At 45.5% G+C, this 17,098-nt stretch overlaps 1 protein-coding gene across 1 annotated transcript; it reads right to left on the bottom strand.

The window, feature by feature from the left end:
* Positions 1–264: 264 nt before the first annotated feature.
* On the bottom strand, positions 265–1,698 carry EPM2AIP1 (EPM2A interacting protein 1). The gene has a single exon (XM_069646549.1). It carries the CDS (start codon positions 1,696–1,698, stop codon positions 265–267), a length of 1,434 nt encoding a protein of 477 aa, XP_069502650.1.
* Between the last annotated feature and the right edge of the window lie 15,400 nt (positions 1,699–17,098).

Consider the following 17,098-nt stretch of genomic DNA (forward strand, 5'->3'; position numbering starts at 1 on the left):
CGCGCTCTACAAACTCGCCACGGACGCCCTCGCCTTCACGCGCAAACAGTACACGTGTATCGTTGCCAAGCACACAGACATAGGCTGTATTAAATATCCTACCTGCAGCTGAAAATTTAAATTTAAATTAAGAGCGATGTGCGGCGTGTTAATTAAGCTACTGTACCGCTGCTGTGCGTAAATGCGCATTGCTCTTAATTAAAAGACGCACTTCCAAACTTTCCATATGCATTTTTTCATAACACAGCAGAAAAACTTACCATTTCAGTGGGAACAGTGTTGTTGGTCTCCCTTTTTTGCCAGTGCATCAAAGTCTGGAGTTAGTTTTGTTGTGGCAATTCTCAGGACAGATCTGAGGTGTTGGTCAGTTAACTTGGATCTGTGATGGGCTTTGTTGATTTTCATGACGCTAAACGTCTGCTCACACACGTAGGTCGAGCCAAACAACACCAGCATCTTCTGCGCCGTCCTCCGGAGGTTTGGAAACGCGGTCTCGTTAAGTGAAGCGTAAAAGTCATTCAGTTTAAGAGACTTGAACTTCTCCTTTGAGACGGAGTCAGCTTGAAGATCGATCAGTTCCAATTGCAGCTCCTGCGGTGCTGATTCGGGGTCTTGTGACAGGGGACAGGACACCAGTTGAAGTGACTTGTCAATTTTTTCAAAATCACAGAACCGACGGCAAAATTCTCTGTGCAGATCGTCCAGTGATTTGCAGTATTTCTTCGCATTTCGGGCGGCCTCTTTCTGCACGGCTAGTGTGGGGAAATGTGCGAAAGATTTGTTTGACATTTGCCTGGAGAATAAAACCAGCTTGGATTTGAAGGCTCTCACATTTGTGTACATGTCGTGCGCAAACTGATCTTTCCCCTGTAGCTTCACGTTCAGCTCATTCATGTGTGAAAATATGTCCACAGCAAACGCAAAGTCACAAAGCCAGTTTGTGTCGCTCAGCTCGGGGAATTCTTCGGATTTCCCCATTAAATAAAAAAATGAGCGAATCTCGTCTTTGAGCTCCCAGACTCGTTGAAACACTTTCCCCAAACTTAACCAGCGGACGCGAGAGTGGTAAAGTAGGTCCTGGTGATCCGCATTAGTTTCTTCCAGGAACGTAATGAACTGACGATGATTAAGTCCCCTTGCTCGTATGAAGTTAACAAGTTTTACAACTGGATCCATGACGTGATTAAGCTGCAATACAGACTTACACAGAGACTCCTGATGAATGATGCAGTGAAGTAAAATAACATCCTGGTCAGGGTTTTCTTCTTTCACTTTATCCTGGATTCTTTTCAGCAGCCCGATGTTTTTTCCAGTTAAATTTGGCGATCCATCCGTGGTGACATTGGCAAGTTTACTCCAAGGTAGCTTCATTCTCTCGATGACAGCAGACACCTGTTCATATAAGTCCTCCCCTCGCGTTTTCCCTTTCAGTGATTCCATGCTCAAAAGCTCCTCCGTTATCTCAAAACTGTCGTTAATCCCTCGGATAAAAATTAGGAGCTGAGCAGTGTCTTTTATGTCGTTACTTTCATCCAGTGCTAGTGAATATAACTTAAAGGACTCCGCCTTTTTGTTTAACTCGCTGACTATATCTTCGTCAATCAGTTCCACGCGGCGAGTCACTGTCCTGCGTGCTAAACTGATTTTTTCAAACTTGGCTTTGCTCTCCGGACACAAGAGACCTGCTGTCTCTACCATGCACTCTTTCAAAAACTCGCCTTCGGAGAAAGGCTTGCTAGCCTTTGCTAATTTGAATGCCAGCAAATAACTTGCCTTGGTACTTGACTCTTGAATTGCAGTTTGTCGGTGAAAAAAGTTCTATTGACTCTGTAAATTAGCTGCCAACCTCTGAGCAGTAGCCGCCCATTCTTGTGTTGACTGCTTGCTAGCATAGTTTGCATGCTTCGTGGCAAAGTGACGGCTGATATTGTACTCTTTGAAAACCGCAACAGCTTCTTGGCATATCAGACATACAGCCGTTGATCGGACTTCAGTGAAGAAGTATTTTGTTGTCCACTCCTTATTAAACACTCGGCATTCGCTGTCCACTTTCCTTCTCTTTGGTCCGCTCATTTTTACAGAAGGGCTTAATGGTGACGTGAAACGAAGTGAAAATTAAAGTGAAATAAAGAGAAATACGCGCCACTCCAACAACGGTCAATGTGTTTTGAGTGTGCCATCTATTGGGGAAACGTGGGCATTGCAGGGTAAGGGGAAAAAAAGGAGGTTTTTACTATAATTTGGACAAGTTCGGCGGGCCGGATTAAAAAGCCTAACGGGCCGTATGTGGCCCGCGGGCCGTAGTTTGCCCATGTCTGAAATAGATCGTAGTTTGGGAAAACCTGGCTGGCATCTTGACCAGAAGAAAAAGAGCACTCCAAGTTAACCTGCAACTGGTAAGCATATTCCTGCTTCAATCTTTCTATTTGCTCCAAAGTTCTTTCTTTTAACTTACGCAACTCATTAGGAACCCAAATGTCATCAATAATTAGAGAGAACATTTCTAGTTCAGGGTGACATGGGTTATCTGAAGATGAAATATATCCCTCTCTTACGTTTAGCTCATACAGTATGGCATAGTCGTCATTTAAATCCATAGATTGCCTCTTTAGAGCAAATAGCTGTTTCTGGATATTTTGCAAAGCAAAGACGTCCTCGGGGGACTTAGCTGGTCTTTCTTTAACATAATTATGGTTATTTCTTTCAACGCCGCTTTCCACTTGTAGACATCTTGGTCCACTGTGGTGTCTCCACTTGAATCCGTTTTACAGTGTGACCCTGGGTTGGTCTCCGTTCAGATCAGATAAGGGAAGACTTCTGTTGCCTTCACCTAGTCCGTGGAATTCGTACCTGCCTCAGTATATGGTCTTTCAGTTTACCCTTGCACTGAGTACAAGTCATGAGTTGCCGTATGACTGTTGTTAAAAGTAATCTGCTGGTACCTATCCCAAGGGCTTTCCTTAATCCCTGGAGACCCCTTATCATATTCCAGTACACCCTTATTTCTGATCAATCCGTGTTGCCCAGTGTACTTGCTTGTCTTTGCCTTTTCTCTGTCTCTTTGTTTACAGCCTGCTCCTGCAGTTCCCGTGAATACCTGTTTTAACTAACAGCTTGGTATGTACCTATAATCTGTTATATGCTAGCATTGTCTGCGGAATATCCCTTAATCTACTTGCATACAGTGAGAGATAGCCTCTGCCCTGTACTCTCCGCCTAGGCTTGTGACAACAGCTTTAGCAATGGTCAATAAACATAAACAACATTAGTAGCTGGAAAACACTATTATGAGTCCACAGTGTCCCAGGCTGATGACACTATGACAAAAGCTGATTTTGACTACGTGGGCATTGGCACCGGTCGGTGGTTCAAGGCAGACATTTGACAATAATATGCTGGGCTAAGCAGGACTAACGTTTGCAGATGAAAAATTCCATCAGGGAAGGTGGCAGGTAGCCTTCAAGGTCACCTCCAAGACAGCACTTTCAGAAAGGCCCAGTGAGGGAGCTTGATAAGGAGCCCATTGTCAGATCTACAAAGTGAATAGAAACACTCTGTTTGTACATTGGGGGTTGTTGGTAAGCGCTGCGTGGGGTAAGGCGTGTCATTCTCTGTGTGCTGTGATGCTTTGAAACTTTTTAGTGCATTTTGTTTGAAGTACATGTTCTGCTTTTAATACATGCTAGCTCGTAGCTTCTATCAATTTAGTGTGCACCATACTTGCATTCGCGTAGGGATTTGTTAGGTTTGCCCATAGCCTTCTGTGTGTAGTATACTGAAACTACATCTCACATCGTTCTTGTAGTTCCTGGGAGTCTTAACTGCCAATGTTGCTTCAATGCCGGCACGTCAACAAGGCGCTGCTGGTTAGTGCTGCCTTGTGCGGTCAGTGCCATATTTCGTTGATTTACTTTTTTTACGTTGATCTCTTACTCTATATCATTATTAATGATTAAATCACTCTGAGTGGGTGTAGTCAGAAATTTGTTTTTGTGGGTACCACTTTTAGCATCTTTAGGATATCGTGCTCCCAGCAGAGTTTAGTTATTACCTCTTGCTGGTTGCTCATTGATTTTTGGCTTTAGCTGTTCCATCTCCTGGGTTTCCGAAGGCTAAGATCTTAGGCCTTATTGAGTCCTTTATTTTTCTTCCTCAGGTGTGAAATAACTTTATATTGCTGTTACGTTTCTCTTTTCCCAATGGCGCAAGCAACTACGGTGTGCAAGGTAGAGACCAGCTCAATGAAAATAACTCGCTCCAAAAGTGCAGATATTTTGGAGCGCTATTTGGCGATGGGCTTTAATTTTCCTGATAGAACTGTCCAAACGCAGAAGCCACCCATAGCTGAGCTCGCACCTGTTGCTGATGTGGGGGTTTATCCTTTCCCTAAACCTCTTTTATCTGCCTGTCAAAACATGTCCAATACAGACGTAGACACTATTTCTACTGTGGGCGCGTGCTTTGTTGTCTTCGCACTGGCAAATAGCCCCAAGGAAGAAGTCATGGCTTGTTCGCCTCTTAAGATCAATACAGGGAAAGGGCAAGGGGACCCTAATGTTTTTTTTCCCAACATCTTCTCCTAATAATGTTGTGAAGGGCCCCATATCATCTTATATATAATCTTATCCTGATATCAAAATTAACAGGCAGTTAGTGGAATTAACAACACAAGCTAATGATTTTGTTGTAACAAAGGTAGATAGCACCACTCCTTCTCTTCCGACCAACCAAAGTTCTGACTTTAACCCAGGGCTGTTAGGGGAGTTTTCCAAAACTCCTACTTGGAGGTACGAATTGAGTAAGCTATCCCAGTGGTTTGTAGATCCCCAACTCTTAGTATCAGTCTGTACTACTCAGGAACCTTGGTAGAGTGGCAGAGCAGTCAGGTTTATCATAAGAAGAAGATGTAAGCTGTAGGTAGGTACATTGAACCTAGTAAGTAATGCACATCAAAGAAACGCGTACACACACATTTATATTAAAATATAGATTTAATATATTTATACAAGAATCACTTTTAAATACTTAGAACAATTACCAAAACACATAGGCATACTGTTAGATACTTTCAAAAGGCCACTGCTTAGTTGCTAGTGCTGAACAGTTACAATTGTTACAGGGTTTGACAGGTCTACTGTATTATCGGTATTAACGCGCACCCACAAAGTAATACAGTAATTGAAATAAATTAGCAAAACCATTCAAGATACTGATTTGTAGGAAAGAAAACAGTTGGCTAGTGTAGAGGCAGTTTCTTCACAGAGCAAGGCTTTCAAAGTCAAGAACGCAACACTAGCTAAAAGGCAGTTCGGTGAGGCTTAAAGTCTTGCAAAGCAGCAGAAGTCAAAAGTTCCTGTGGATACTTTCTAGTCTCTAGGATTAAAGATGCAAAGACACAACCAACATTGGAGACCCTGTTAAAGAACTCGCTAAAAGGACACAAGCAGCAGCTTGGGTAGGAGGTAAGTGGGGGTTGCCCGAGACACCTCTACGTGCACTCCAATGCGCTGGAGTGACTTTCTGGAATAAGGTAAGCAATACCTTTTCCCCACCGTACCTTTGGTTAGAAGCAAATGAGCATGGCTGGATGCTCCTCAATGTTGCAGCTCTGGACCCAATCTCTGGATTCCTTGGTCTGATGATGAAAGACAGGGCAATGGATGGGACCTCTGAGCAGCTGTCTCGAGGGAGGATCTCTGGCACGGCTTTCATCAACTTTTCTGGTCACTCTGTGGTTTTGGCACCTTTTCTGCAGCACCAACAAAGAACACGATTCACCCCATTAATCTGCTTTGTTTCCTGTAGTCCTGCACTCTGTTGAGGGGAATTGGATGAGTTGTATTGTGTCTCTGGTGTGTCCTTGAGGGCTCAGCAAATACTTGGACGAATTCGGCCTTTTCATGATGATGCACTTAAAATGGGTCGCTGGGCTCCTGGTATTCGGGTTCCGCAGCTCTGGAAAGTCACAGGACCTCAGGAGATGGCTCAAATTAAAGTTCGTCTTTGGACTGGCTGTTTCCAGGGAAGGAGTCGTCCTCTTTGGAATTCCTCTGTCACATAGAACAAGGGGTCAGGACAGCAGTGGTCTCTTCAGTGTTGCAAAGGGTGGCAGGTGTCTCTGGTCATCTTCTTCTGCACTTACTTCATTTTCCAGTGGTCGCTTCCTTTTCACTCCAGGAGCCTCACCTTATATACAGTTCCAGCACACACGCCTCTGCAATCTCTTTCAGAAATTTACAGAAAGGGGGTATGGCTGTCCAATCAGGACAGCCAGACCCCCAGTGGGAGCTGGCTCTATTCAGGCACCCAGGCAGACAAAGGAGATGTGGTGGAAAACTCCTCCCCCACTTCCTGCCTTCCCAGACACTCTGGAGCCTAGGTGGGGATACCCAAGGGTTCCCACCAAAGGGAAAACACAAAAACATACCTCCCTCTCCAATAATGGTAGAAGAAGGGCTAACAATGAACAACCATGCTAGAGATGGCAAAAAAAAGAAGTAAGCCCCCAAGTGAGTACTTCGATGCCCCTATTGTGCGCTACCGGGGCTATGGACATAGCCTGCGGTAGAAAAATCACACAATAGTTGGTAGAACACGTCCACTGCCACTAGCCATAACTAGGAGACTGTCTGTGTGACTAGACAGTCACAGCACTAGAGAGAAGGGGGATACTAAGTATCCCCTTGGCCCTTCACATACATTGGTGTGTGCCAATCTCCCAGAATATAAAGTTTTAGGAGAGATACTAAACATCTCTCTATCCTTAAGAACTATAGTTACTCTAGGATAAATAAGACAATCTCTAAGGAGGACCCAAAGGGTCCCTAGCAACACTGCCCATAAGGAGCTGTGTGCTGCAATAGTAAAATACAGATGTCTTAAAGAGGTATGGAGGAAAGTAGACTCCATAGGACAAGTGGAACACAGAGAACAGCCTTCCAAAAGACAGAGCCCATAAGAATGAATGAGTGGAAAAAGGCTCCACTTATTAAGGATTTTAGAAAAAGGCCCACAAGTCCAGCAGAAAAGTGCTGGGGGTCTCACCAGGAGAGGGGATAAAGCATAAAAATGATAAATCTGCCTAACAAGAGTTTGAATACTCCAAATGTGGTGGCCTATTCTAAGGGGGTGAAATTGAAGATTGCGCTGCTCAACACGTGCTCACTTTTGCAGCATGCTGTTCAGTTGGCTGACCTTTTGGTTGATTCTGCTATTGATTTCCTTGCCTGGTTGCACGAAACCGCTACTCATGCTCTTACTCTTGCAACACCAGATGCTTACAGCTCCCATAGGTCTGATCAAACTTCCTCTAGGGGGTGCAGGGTGGCACTTAATTACAAAGACTCGTTGAAAATTCACTCCACTGTGATAAACTCGCTTGATAACTGCAACTCATTAATAATGAAACTTAGCATAAATTTCATTACCTCTGTTAGGGTTTTGCTTATTTATTGCGCAACTTCAAAATATGAGGAGCAATTTCACATCCTCTGCAATGAAACTCTGAGACCAACCTCACATTTTTTGGTATTAGGAGATTCCAACCCATGGATGTTGAGGCACTTTCAATTATTAGTGCTCTTGAGGCTCTCGGTATGAGGCAGGAAGTGCATACTGCAACTCATCAAGAGGGTAACATCCTTGATTGGGTGTTGTCCCACAATATTGAATTTATCTATTTTGAAATTACCCCTGGCCCATGGTCTGACCACCATCTTTTTTCTTTCAACCTGATGCAGCCTGACAATACCATTGGAATAAAGCCATCATCTGAAGTCATGAAAATGTCAAGACATTTTAGGAGTGTTACTCCTCAAGTTTTGGCAGCGCTTATTACCCTCCCTCCATCGAATTTGTCTTCATCTTTATCAACGGAGGGCTTGGTCTCTCAATATCAGAAGACCATTTTGGATGATATTGACGCCCTTGCGCCAGTCAGACTAATAAACAGCAAAAGGAAGTTTAAAATAAACTTCTGGTTTAATGATGATCTGATTGTTTTGAGGAAAGTGAAAAGGGCTAAAGAACGTGCCCTGCTCTGCCTCCCTTCCTGTCTGTAAGAGGGTGGTGGCTGCTTATAAGCATGCTGTTCTTTCCACCAAGAGAACTAACTATAATAATAGAATTTCAGAGGCAAATCTAGTTCTTGTGAACTTTTTATCATTCTTTGTTAACTCTAGGGAAAGAAGAAAATATCAGAGATAGAGAAGAGTGATGCTGGTGTCAGTCCATTCAGGACAAGCTCATTAGAAAATATTTGTTCACCAACAGAACATGAAGTCCTGTCAAGCATACCTCAATCTCTCTTCCCCTCAATCTGGCACTTCTGGGTTGCATCATGAAGTCCAGTCTTCCCAATCTGCTGATACATTGATGGCCTTAGAATTGTCAGCTCCTAAAGATCAGTCCCTATTTGTGTTGCATGATGTGATGGAGGATGACATTAGTTCAATTTTGAGGGGAATAAAAATGACTTCCTGCTTAGGGGACATATGTCCAATAAACATCATCAAGAACTCTGATGTATGTATTCCATGGATCACCAGGATTATTAATTCATATTTTGATGAGTCCTCAGTTACTTTCTCCATCAAGGAAAGAAGGAACACAATGCTCCTATAAGAGGACAACCTTGATCCTGAGATAGCAGGAAATTACCACTCTATTACCAACGTCCCCTTTTGAAAATTCTTGATGAAGTTGCATACATCCAGCTTCAAGCCTTTATCAAAGATAACAACTTGATGGGGTGCGGCAGTCTGGTTTTTGAGTCGGTTATGGTACCAAGTGGCACTTTTCAACCTGAAATCAAACGTCGCTGGCATTATGAATCCGTCCATATGGCATTGTTCATGCTTCTTGACCTGTTGTTAGGAAAGATTTCTTAATTGTGGGTAATTTTCCTTCCATGTGGCAACCCCTAAACTTTTTGCTGTTGTTTTCACCATGATCTAGACTTTGCCAGAGAAGTGCAGCCTTCTGCCGCACTCCTCTGGGCTTTCGCTCCGTTCTTACGGGGAAACTGACATGCCCTTAAGACAGTCAGTACCGGGAAACGCTGTTTTCCGTAGTTTCTTTATCATGTTGCAGCTTTCGCACAACATGGCACAAGAGGGCACTGTAAGCTATGTTACTGCTCTCTTGGGTCTCTAGTCTTCGACAGGCCCTAGATACTCTCTTTGGATTGTAAGTGAACGGTGCAAGTGAATCACGGACGGGATTGGTGGCAGCGATCGTTTCTTGTGTTTTTGAGCTCCTTTTGGCGCTTTAAGTGCGTTTCTCGCGCTTAGCCCAAAATGGTGGCCTGGCTCCCGAAATGGCCAGACCACGAGGCTCTTTGTCCTGTCCGCTGACCGTCTTGCCCCCTTCACCTCCCCCAGGTCGAGCCGACCCGGAGCCTTCTTTATTTGGGCATGTACTTTCCCGCGAAACACAGATGCTTTTGCGGGCTTCTACAGGCCTGTGTGTGCCTCCAGGATGGGGGCTGGGATGTCTGGTCCCAATACACATCCTGGGCGCCAGAGAGTCTAGGGTGGTGTGAATGCTTGGGACCCCCGTGGTCTGTGATGAGGTCCACAGATGGTGTGAGTGTTTTATGAGCGGATCTCCCATTGGGTCCCCTCCGTTTTGGCACGAAGGGAACCGTGGATAAGAGGCGGCTGGAAACGCCACTACCATGTCGATCTCCTGAGTTCTCATGAACAAAGGAATACAGGAGCCAAGTATCCTGCAACCACGAGGCTGAACCGAGGAATCGCTGGTGACCCGCTGAAGGACTGCTCCTCTGCACTGCTGTAGCTCTGTGAAACTCTTTCTACCTCAGATCGAACGAGAAGGCCTGTACTGGTACTTCGACCCATTGGAATAGTGGGAACAACTATTCTCGGCATCTTCACCATCTCCTGCAAGTAAGCCTTCGGAAGCGTCCCTGGGCCATCCAGTGGACTGACCACCCTACACAGGAGTCTTGCTCTGTTACCGCCGTCAGGTTGTGGTGTATTCCGAGTCCCGACACTCTCACCCGCTTCATACACTTGGCGTTCCCAGGTCTGAAGTGAGAGTGTGCACTGGGCTGAAATACACCCGGCCGCATCGTTGCCCTGCTGAGGTAACAATCTGTGCGGGTTCACTTCGTTTGGGACATCTTTAACTCACCTTCTGCTGCCGCGGAATCTACACGACGCCGAGAGTCCCCTGCTCCTATCTGAACCTGCCAGCACTGAAACTGACGCGGAGAAGCCTGGGTCTGCTTGCATCGGGGACCGGTGAGTAGCATCGCTAGGAACTGGTCGCCCTCCTGCAAGAGCCCATAGCTTTTCCCCTCTGTGTCTAACAGCACGCCTGTCCGTACTCGCGCTCTGCTTCTGCCCCCAGTGCAGGCTGCACTTGAGTCGCGGAGCCCTGTTCATCTTCATTTGTTCACTGAACTAAACTGCCTGATTCCCTCGAAGAGACTCCCCTTTTTTCTCGTTGGCACAAGCGTGTGCAGGTACTTTTGAGCACAAGGCTCCACTCTTCGTAGGGCTTGGACTTCCTTTTAGTTAGGTGCCTCTGAAGGCGGACTGGGTCTAATTATTATTCGCACTGCCTGTTTTCCTCCCCATCTAGGTGGTCTACACATTTCGTGCGTCTAACTCGTTAGACTCGTTTGTATTTGTATATATATTGTATTGGTTTGGTATGTGTTGGTCTACTGGAGTTTTATGGTGATTTCTCGCTATGGTCAATGTTACAAAGGCCTTGTAATAAATGTGTCTATATTTTTATTATAACACCTGTTTGGAGTAATTTGTAAGTGTCCTTGCTTTGTGTGCTCATTGCGGGCTTTCAGTCACCCTCATCCCTCTTGAGACCTAGTCTTGACCGCCGCGATCGCTACCCTGATTGGTCTGGCTTGTCCAGAGGTTACCCTGTTCCAAGAAACTAGGCTGGCCTTCTGAACCTCTGCGCCTCCAGGACAGAGTTCAGGAATTCGTCTTAACACCTGTCAGTAGCAGTTGACTTAGTGGACCATTCTCTGCTTATCAGGAGATTGATAGAATTGTGCAGATGTTCTAAATCTGCTACAGACTGATTGCAATCTTTTCTGGGACCTCGTAGTGCCAGGGTAGCAGTTGGAGACTTTCAAGCATCTCCATCTAATTTACCTGTGGTGTCCTCCAAGGCTCCTGCCTTTCCCACATGCTGTTTAATATTTATACTAGACCACTCTTTGACTTGTTGGACAGCATGGGGGTCTGCTACACAAACTATGCAGATGATACACAGGTGCTTATAAAATTGTCGGGTGACCATGTTTGTGACAATATTGCTGTTAATAGCATCTATGCTCCCATTCAATTGTGGATGCCCCAGAATTCTCGTACTCTTAATGATGGAAAAACAGAGCTATTAATCCTAGGTTCAGCTCCTAAATTGAAAAAAAATGGAGCCGTGCTATAGCCATTTTACTATTGCTGGGTGCTCTATTGAAGTATCTCCCTATGTGAAGACCCTTGGAGTTTATTTTGATTCAAAGCTGTTGTTTGACAAACCTCCATTTCTAACATTAACAAATTGCAGGTCATCCAGAATGGAGAAGGTAGGTCAGTTCAAGTCTTAAAAAACAACAGCATGTGACTGCAGCCAGGAGGGACCTCCATTGGTTGCAGGCAAAATACAGGATCCATCATAAAGTATGTGTACTTACTTACAAATGACTTCATGGACAGGCACCCAGGGTCGGATTGACCCATCGGCCGATCCGACATCATGGCGAGGAGACCTGGGGACCGGGTTCCTGAAGCCCATGTCTGAGCCGGTCTATGGCCCAGGCGTGGGCTTCACACTTCAGGAATCGGTACTCAGGGCCTCTGCCTCACCGGACAGACACAGGTTGCAAAGGATCTGTAAGTAAGTAACTTACAGATCCTTTGCAATTGCCGGCCCGCTGCCGCCGGCCCGCCGCAGATGCAGAGAAAGGTAACACCGAAGTGTTAGCTTTCTTTGATACATGCGGTGGGCCTGCGGCCAACTGCCGTGGCCGCAAGACCATGGCGCCAGCAGCAGTCTGTGTACAAAACACTGGGTTTTGTACACAGACTCTGCGCTCCGCGACCACTGCGGTGCCCCCAGTGCCCGCCACAAGTTGCAGCAGTGAGCTGCGTGGTGGGCAAGGATCCAAGGCTTCCCAGCTGGGCCCCACTATATCTGACCTGATTGAGCGCTGGTTGATCTTTCAGCCTAGGGACCCTGGATCCAGGAGCCAAGGGTCTGGCCTCGGTCCTTCCCATGTGCAGAGAGTCTGCCTGGGCTGGGGGCCTCAGCTGCTGTTCCTGGGCCTGCTTCTTTCCGGGGCGCACGTGTAGGCTACCAGCCAGGAGAAGGTAAGACCCTCAACATTGCCCTCCACCTTCCAAAGAGGTGAGGAGACCGGAGCAGGAAAATTGTGTGTGTGTTTGTTTATTTTTATTTTTGTAAGGAACTGACGCTTGGGTGAGTGCTAGTGTGTCTTGAGCTGAATTTACAGGCAGCTTCTTTGCATAGTTTTGCCAAACCAACTTGGTCAAATCTGGTGCTTTGGCTCATGGCTATGGGCCAGAGGTGTCTGTCACATGTTAGGGACTGCCATAAAGAATAAGCGTGCATTCCCAACTATTATCATTTTCATTTCAACTTTAAATTATCCATTCGTGTTAATTGTAAACGTTTGTTAATCAATAGAAGCCCTTAACTTCACAAACCAGTAAGAACTCGCTGTTTACCTGTGCTACTCAAATCACTCTATTCGTTTATAGTTTGCAGTAATTGAACATCCGCCAGCGGGACGTGTCAGTCTAAGGCAGGTCTCACTCTCAGCAGAGAGGCCAAGTGCTAACCCATTTAAACTGTGAATGCATGCACACCCAGGCAGATATAAATGTTGCAGCCTTTCTGTAAACCACTCGTTTGCAGTCAGAGTTCACAACGCCACAACTAATACAAATTAAAGTCCCCAGCGATGACCGAACATGGTCGACATTAACTCCTTCAACAAAGTACGATGAGGTCAGTATGGTCGGCAAACATTAACCGAGTCTTACATTTGTAGACACTAAACAAACAACTAGTACAATGCTGCCGGGACACTAGATACTGCCCTGCATTACCGACAAGCGCACAGACCCCGCAATCATGCATTATTAACTACAGGTACGGACTGGTCAGCGAATATTAACAGAGTCTTACAATGGGAGACACCAAACAAACAACTAATACAATACTTTTGCCAAACCAACTTGGAGCAGCACTGGGGTAGAGAGTCAGCCTTCAGCTGATGCCTGCCTTCATATGCCAGTGAAGGAAGCTTGGGGCTTGGGGGCTGGGTGGTGGGTGGGGGGGTTGGGGCCACTGGTATATTCCTAGCTGCTGTAAATCACTGCAGAGTGTGGGAAGCTTCAAGTCACCTCAGAACCACTGGGACGAGTGAGCGCAGGTATGAGGTGCTCTGGCACTACTGTGGCAGGTGAGGGAGGGGGCACTAGTGTGGGGATTTGTGGGTCACTTCTGTGTTAGTGTTAAGAGGTTGGCAATGTCAACAGTTTGGGCTTTTGTGTAGGCATGGCCAAGGCACTTGCCAGGCGCGGTCGTAGCGGTACTAACTGCCGGTAGCAGGTGCAAAATGGTACGAGCGAGTACCTGGGCATATAATAGCAGTGCCTGAGAAATGCCACTTGTGCACAGGTCAGGGCTGTTGGCTTTGCCAGTGTTTGTTTTTAAATGGACTTCAGAGCAGGTCACACAGAATGCCTATGGGCCCAGTGACTCTGGGATGACCTGGATAAGAATTTTTTATTGCACCAGCAAAGGTTTGCAACTCCAATTGAGCTATTGGCTCTCAGATGACGTCTTTGAGGAACGCGCTGGCGGGGCCACTTCAGGTGCAAGGTTTGTTGATGGGGCCTGGATGGAGGCTCAGGGAGCTGTGGGCCCTGTCACAGAACTGTATGCAAAGCTATGTTATTTTATGAGTTGTTTTGTAATGTAACAGACACATGAACCCTCCATAAGTAGCATTGTCTGTAAAGTCGTGGATTGACGGGATTCATGGATGATGGTTAGAGGGACATTTTTTTTGGGGCGTGGGGTGGGCCACTTTTTTGGGGCGAGGGGTGGGCCACTTTTATTTGGGTGTCCGGGCCTATTTCTTGTCCCAGCCCGACCCTGCTGGCACCTAACTATCTCTCAGAACATCTCAGGGCTGCTCCTGTTAGGAGGACGTTATGGTCCAATGAACAGCACCTTTTATCATTCCCACCACACAAATTGAAGAAATATGGTCAGATTAGCTTTGACTTCCTAGCCCCACATACGGAAAGAGCTTCCTCTTGCGTTTAGATTCAGGCAGGATAGCTCAGGGTCAACAGTGCTGCCTTGAAAGCAAGAAGACATGGAGCAATACAGTTTCAATCCCTGGTCCAGTGCTCTGAGTATTAAGTGCGTTATAAATAACCTATCATATCATATCCCTTGCTTATCTCCTTTTGGAAAGGCAGTAAAAACTCTCCTCTTCAACAGAGGAGTTGACTAGTTTCTTTCTCCTCATATTCAGCAATTCTGTGTTTTGTCTGATTGTCTTAATTGTGCGCCCTGAGGCCTTCAGGTTTGTGGAGCGGTATAAATGGTAAAGTTGCTGCTTTTAGCTTAGAAGGGAAAATGGTGCAGGTTAGTATTGCATTTTGAAATAAAAAACAGACTCTGGGCCTCATTACACGGTAGGCAGTAAGGGATTTTTCGGCACCGGTAAGGGCACCGGTGCCGGTAATCCCTTACCGCCCTACTACAAGGTCCCTTGGAAGGGACCCGCTAAGGGACTTCAGAGCTAATAACGGCACCGCAAATAGTAGTACTGTTAATAGCTCCTTCCCCATTCCCATTGAGCCCTATGGGAATGGGGGAGCACTATGGGGGCTCAATGGGAATGGGGAATGGTTCCCGGAATGGGGACTTACCGGGTCCTCCAAGGGCGGAATGACCCGGTAAGTCCCTATTCCGGGAACACGGACCCGGAAAGCGGTAAGGGGGTAGTCATGGCGCTGATAGCGCCATGGCTACTGCCTACCGTGTAATGAGGCTCTCTGTCTCTTCGAACACTTTCCAAATATGTTGTATTCAGAGACGTTTTTATGGGAGGGCAAAAGGGGCACTTGCCCTGGGCCCCCACCGTGGAGGGGGCCCCACAAGGCTACCTGATCTAAAGAAGTAAGATTCCATTGTTCACCAGACTTAAATAGCACATGTCAGGATATTTCATGGCATGTTGCTGAGGCTCTAAACCTACTGCCTGTCTGTTTTGACAAATACATTGTGCTCTGATCAATTCATCATGTAATGCTTTCTGTGTTCACTGCGGCATGCATAGTTTGTGTATTCCTTATGGCACAACTCCTGTCGCATTCTTTCCTTCCTGTGGGAATTATGTTGATCATGTGCAATAGCCAAAGTTCTAATGCACATTGATAAATTGAGTGCCACAATAGTTCTGAAGTTAGCTCAGTGTGTTAAGCACTCATTGAAGAGATATGTGCTCATATGCAAGATTAGAATAGCACATTCCAATGATGCTGGCTGAGCATTTCCTATGTCTGAAGTTTATAAATCTGCCTGCATATGTACTTGGTTTTGCAGCACAACAGGTGCCATTATCAGAAATGTATCTGCACAAGATAGGGGTTGCTATAAAAACTAACATGTGTTCCGTATAGTGAAAGTCTAGAAATGTGTTCAGATGGGGTGTTGTAAAACCTAGGCAATCGCCTCCAACGATGAGCATAAACTGTTAGTCCAAAAGCTGAATAAGTATCCAAATTCAAGACTGTGGAACCAAAGCGTTCATGCTTATATCCTGGTTTTGCCAGCAGAGGATACCGTGATCCTGATCAAATCATCTAATATCTCTTACAACACTGTGCTGTCTTTTGTGAAGTTTGCCTTCTCGCATCCTGGTGGCATCGTTTAGCTCATTACTTGATCTTTCTTCACATGGAGGCCATTTGAGTGGAAGGGGTGGTAGACAGAAGAGAGCGGACCAGATGTTGCAGGCCTCGGGGAAGCATATTTTAAGGTCTGCTCGTTTAACACAAAAAAAGGTTAGCTGTTTTTGTAAAATACAAAGGTTTTTCTGCACGTTTATAAATGACAATTTCACAAGCCAATGTTTTGGAAATATTTAAAGCTTTAAAATACAAAAGACAAACCCAGATGAAATCTGTTAAATCACATTTATTGGCATGCTGGTACTTATATACTTCCCTTGATGATGGAGAGAATGCAGCTAGAATCATCCCCATTTTGCATAACACCCTTCTATGCTATTCTGTTTTTAAAAATGGTCATGTTTGGTAATGTGCTGTGTGTACTTTCCGAGTACATTTTATGAAATGAGATTGTTTTAGTTCATGGTAAGAACTGGAAAAGAAAGTGTTCAAATGCAGAAATTACAGAGTTGGCACACATCCCAGATTCACCTGTTACCCAATGTGTGATCCTGGGCATCTCGTTTAATCTTGTATTGCCTAACCTCTCAAAATTGCCAGTCCATGAACCTTTCAAAATTGTCAGACCTTCAGAGTGATTTCCTTCTCAGGGTATGATCTTCAAAAAAGCTTCACTTTCGGTTTCACTGGCTACAGTGTTACTTCCATTATAATAGTGAGCATTGATATATCGCACACCTCAGACACTTGTTCCTGTGATTTCTAATGGCAACACTATTTGAAAACCATGTCCCACTTCTAATCTCAGTCCGTCTGGATACAGACACCTTCCTGGTAGTGTCTAATCTGCATCCACTACCCATGCTAAGCTATGGTATGCATAGCAATTGGTCTCCTCTATCCAAGCTTGAGTACTTTTGCATTCTGTGAGGCAGCTCATGTGAGTTCTCCGTCTATTCTGGGTTACATGTAAATTTTACTTCTGGTCCTGCATTAATACTGCAGGCTGCATACCACTAGAACAGAAGTAACCTCTCCGTAGATTGCTAATGTTGGCCTTCAAATGCTACTTGTTTATCATTCCGAGTAGAGCAAGAATGAAGAGGGTAAGGCGACTTGCTTATTTTGAATGCTGCAAGGCAGCA

This window comes from Ambystoma mexicanum, chromosome 2q (genome assembly GCF_040938575.1).
Source record: "Ambystoma mexicanum isolate Mex_15411 chromosome 2q, UKY_AmexF1_1, whole genome shotgun sequence".
In the NCBI taxonomy this organism is placed as follows: Eukaryota; Metazoa; Chordata; class Amphibia; order Caudata; family Ambystomatidae; genus Ambystoma; species Ambystoma mexicanum.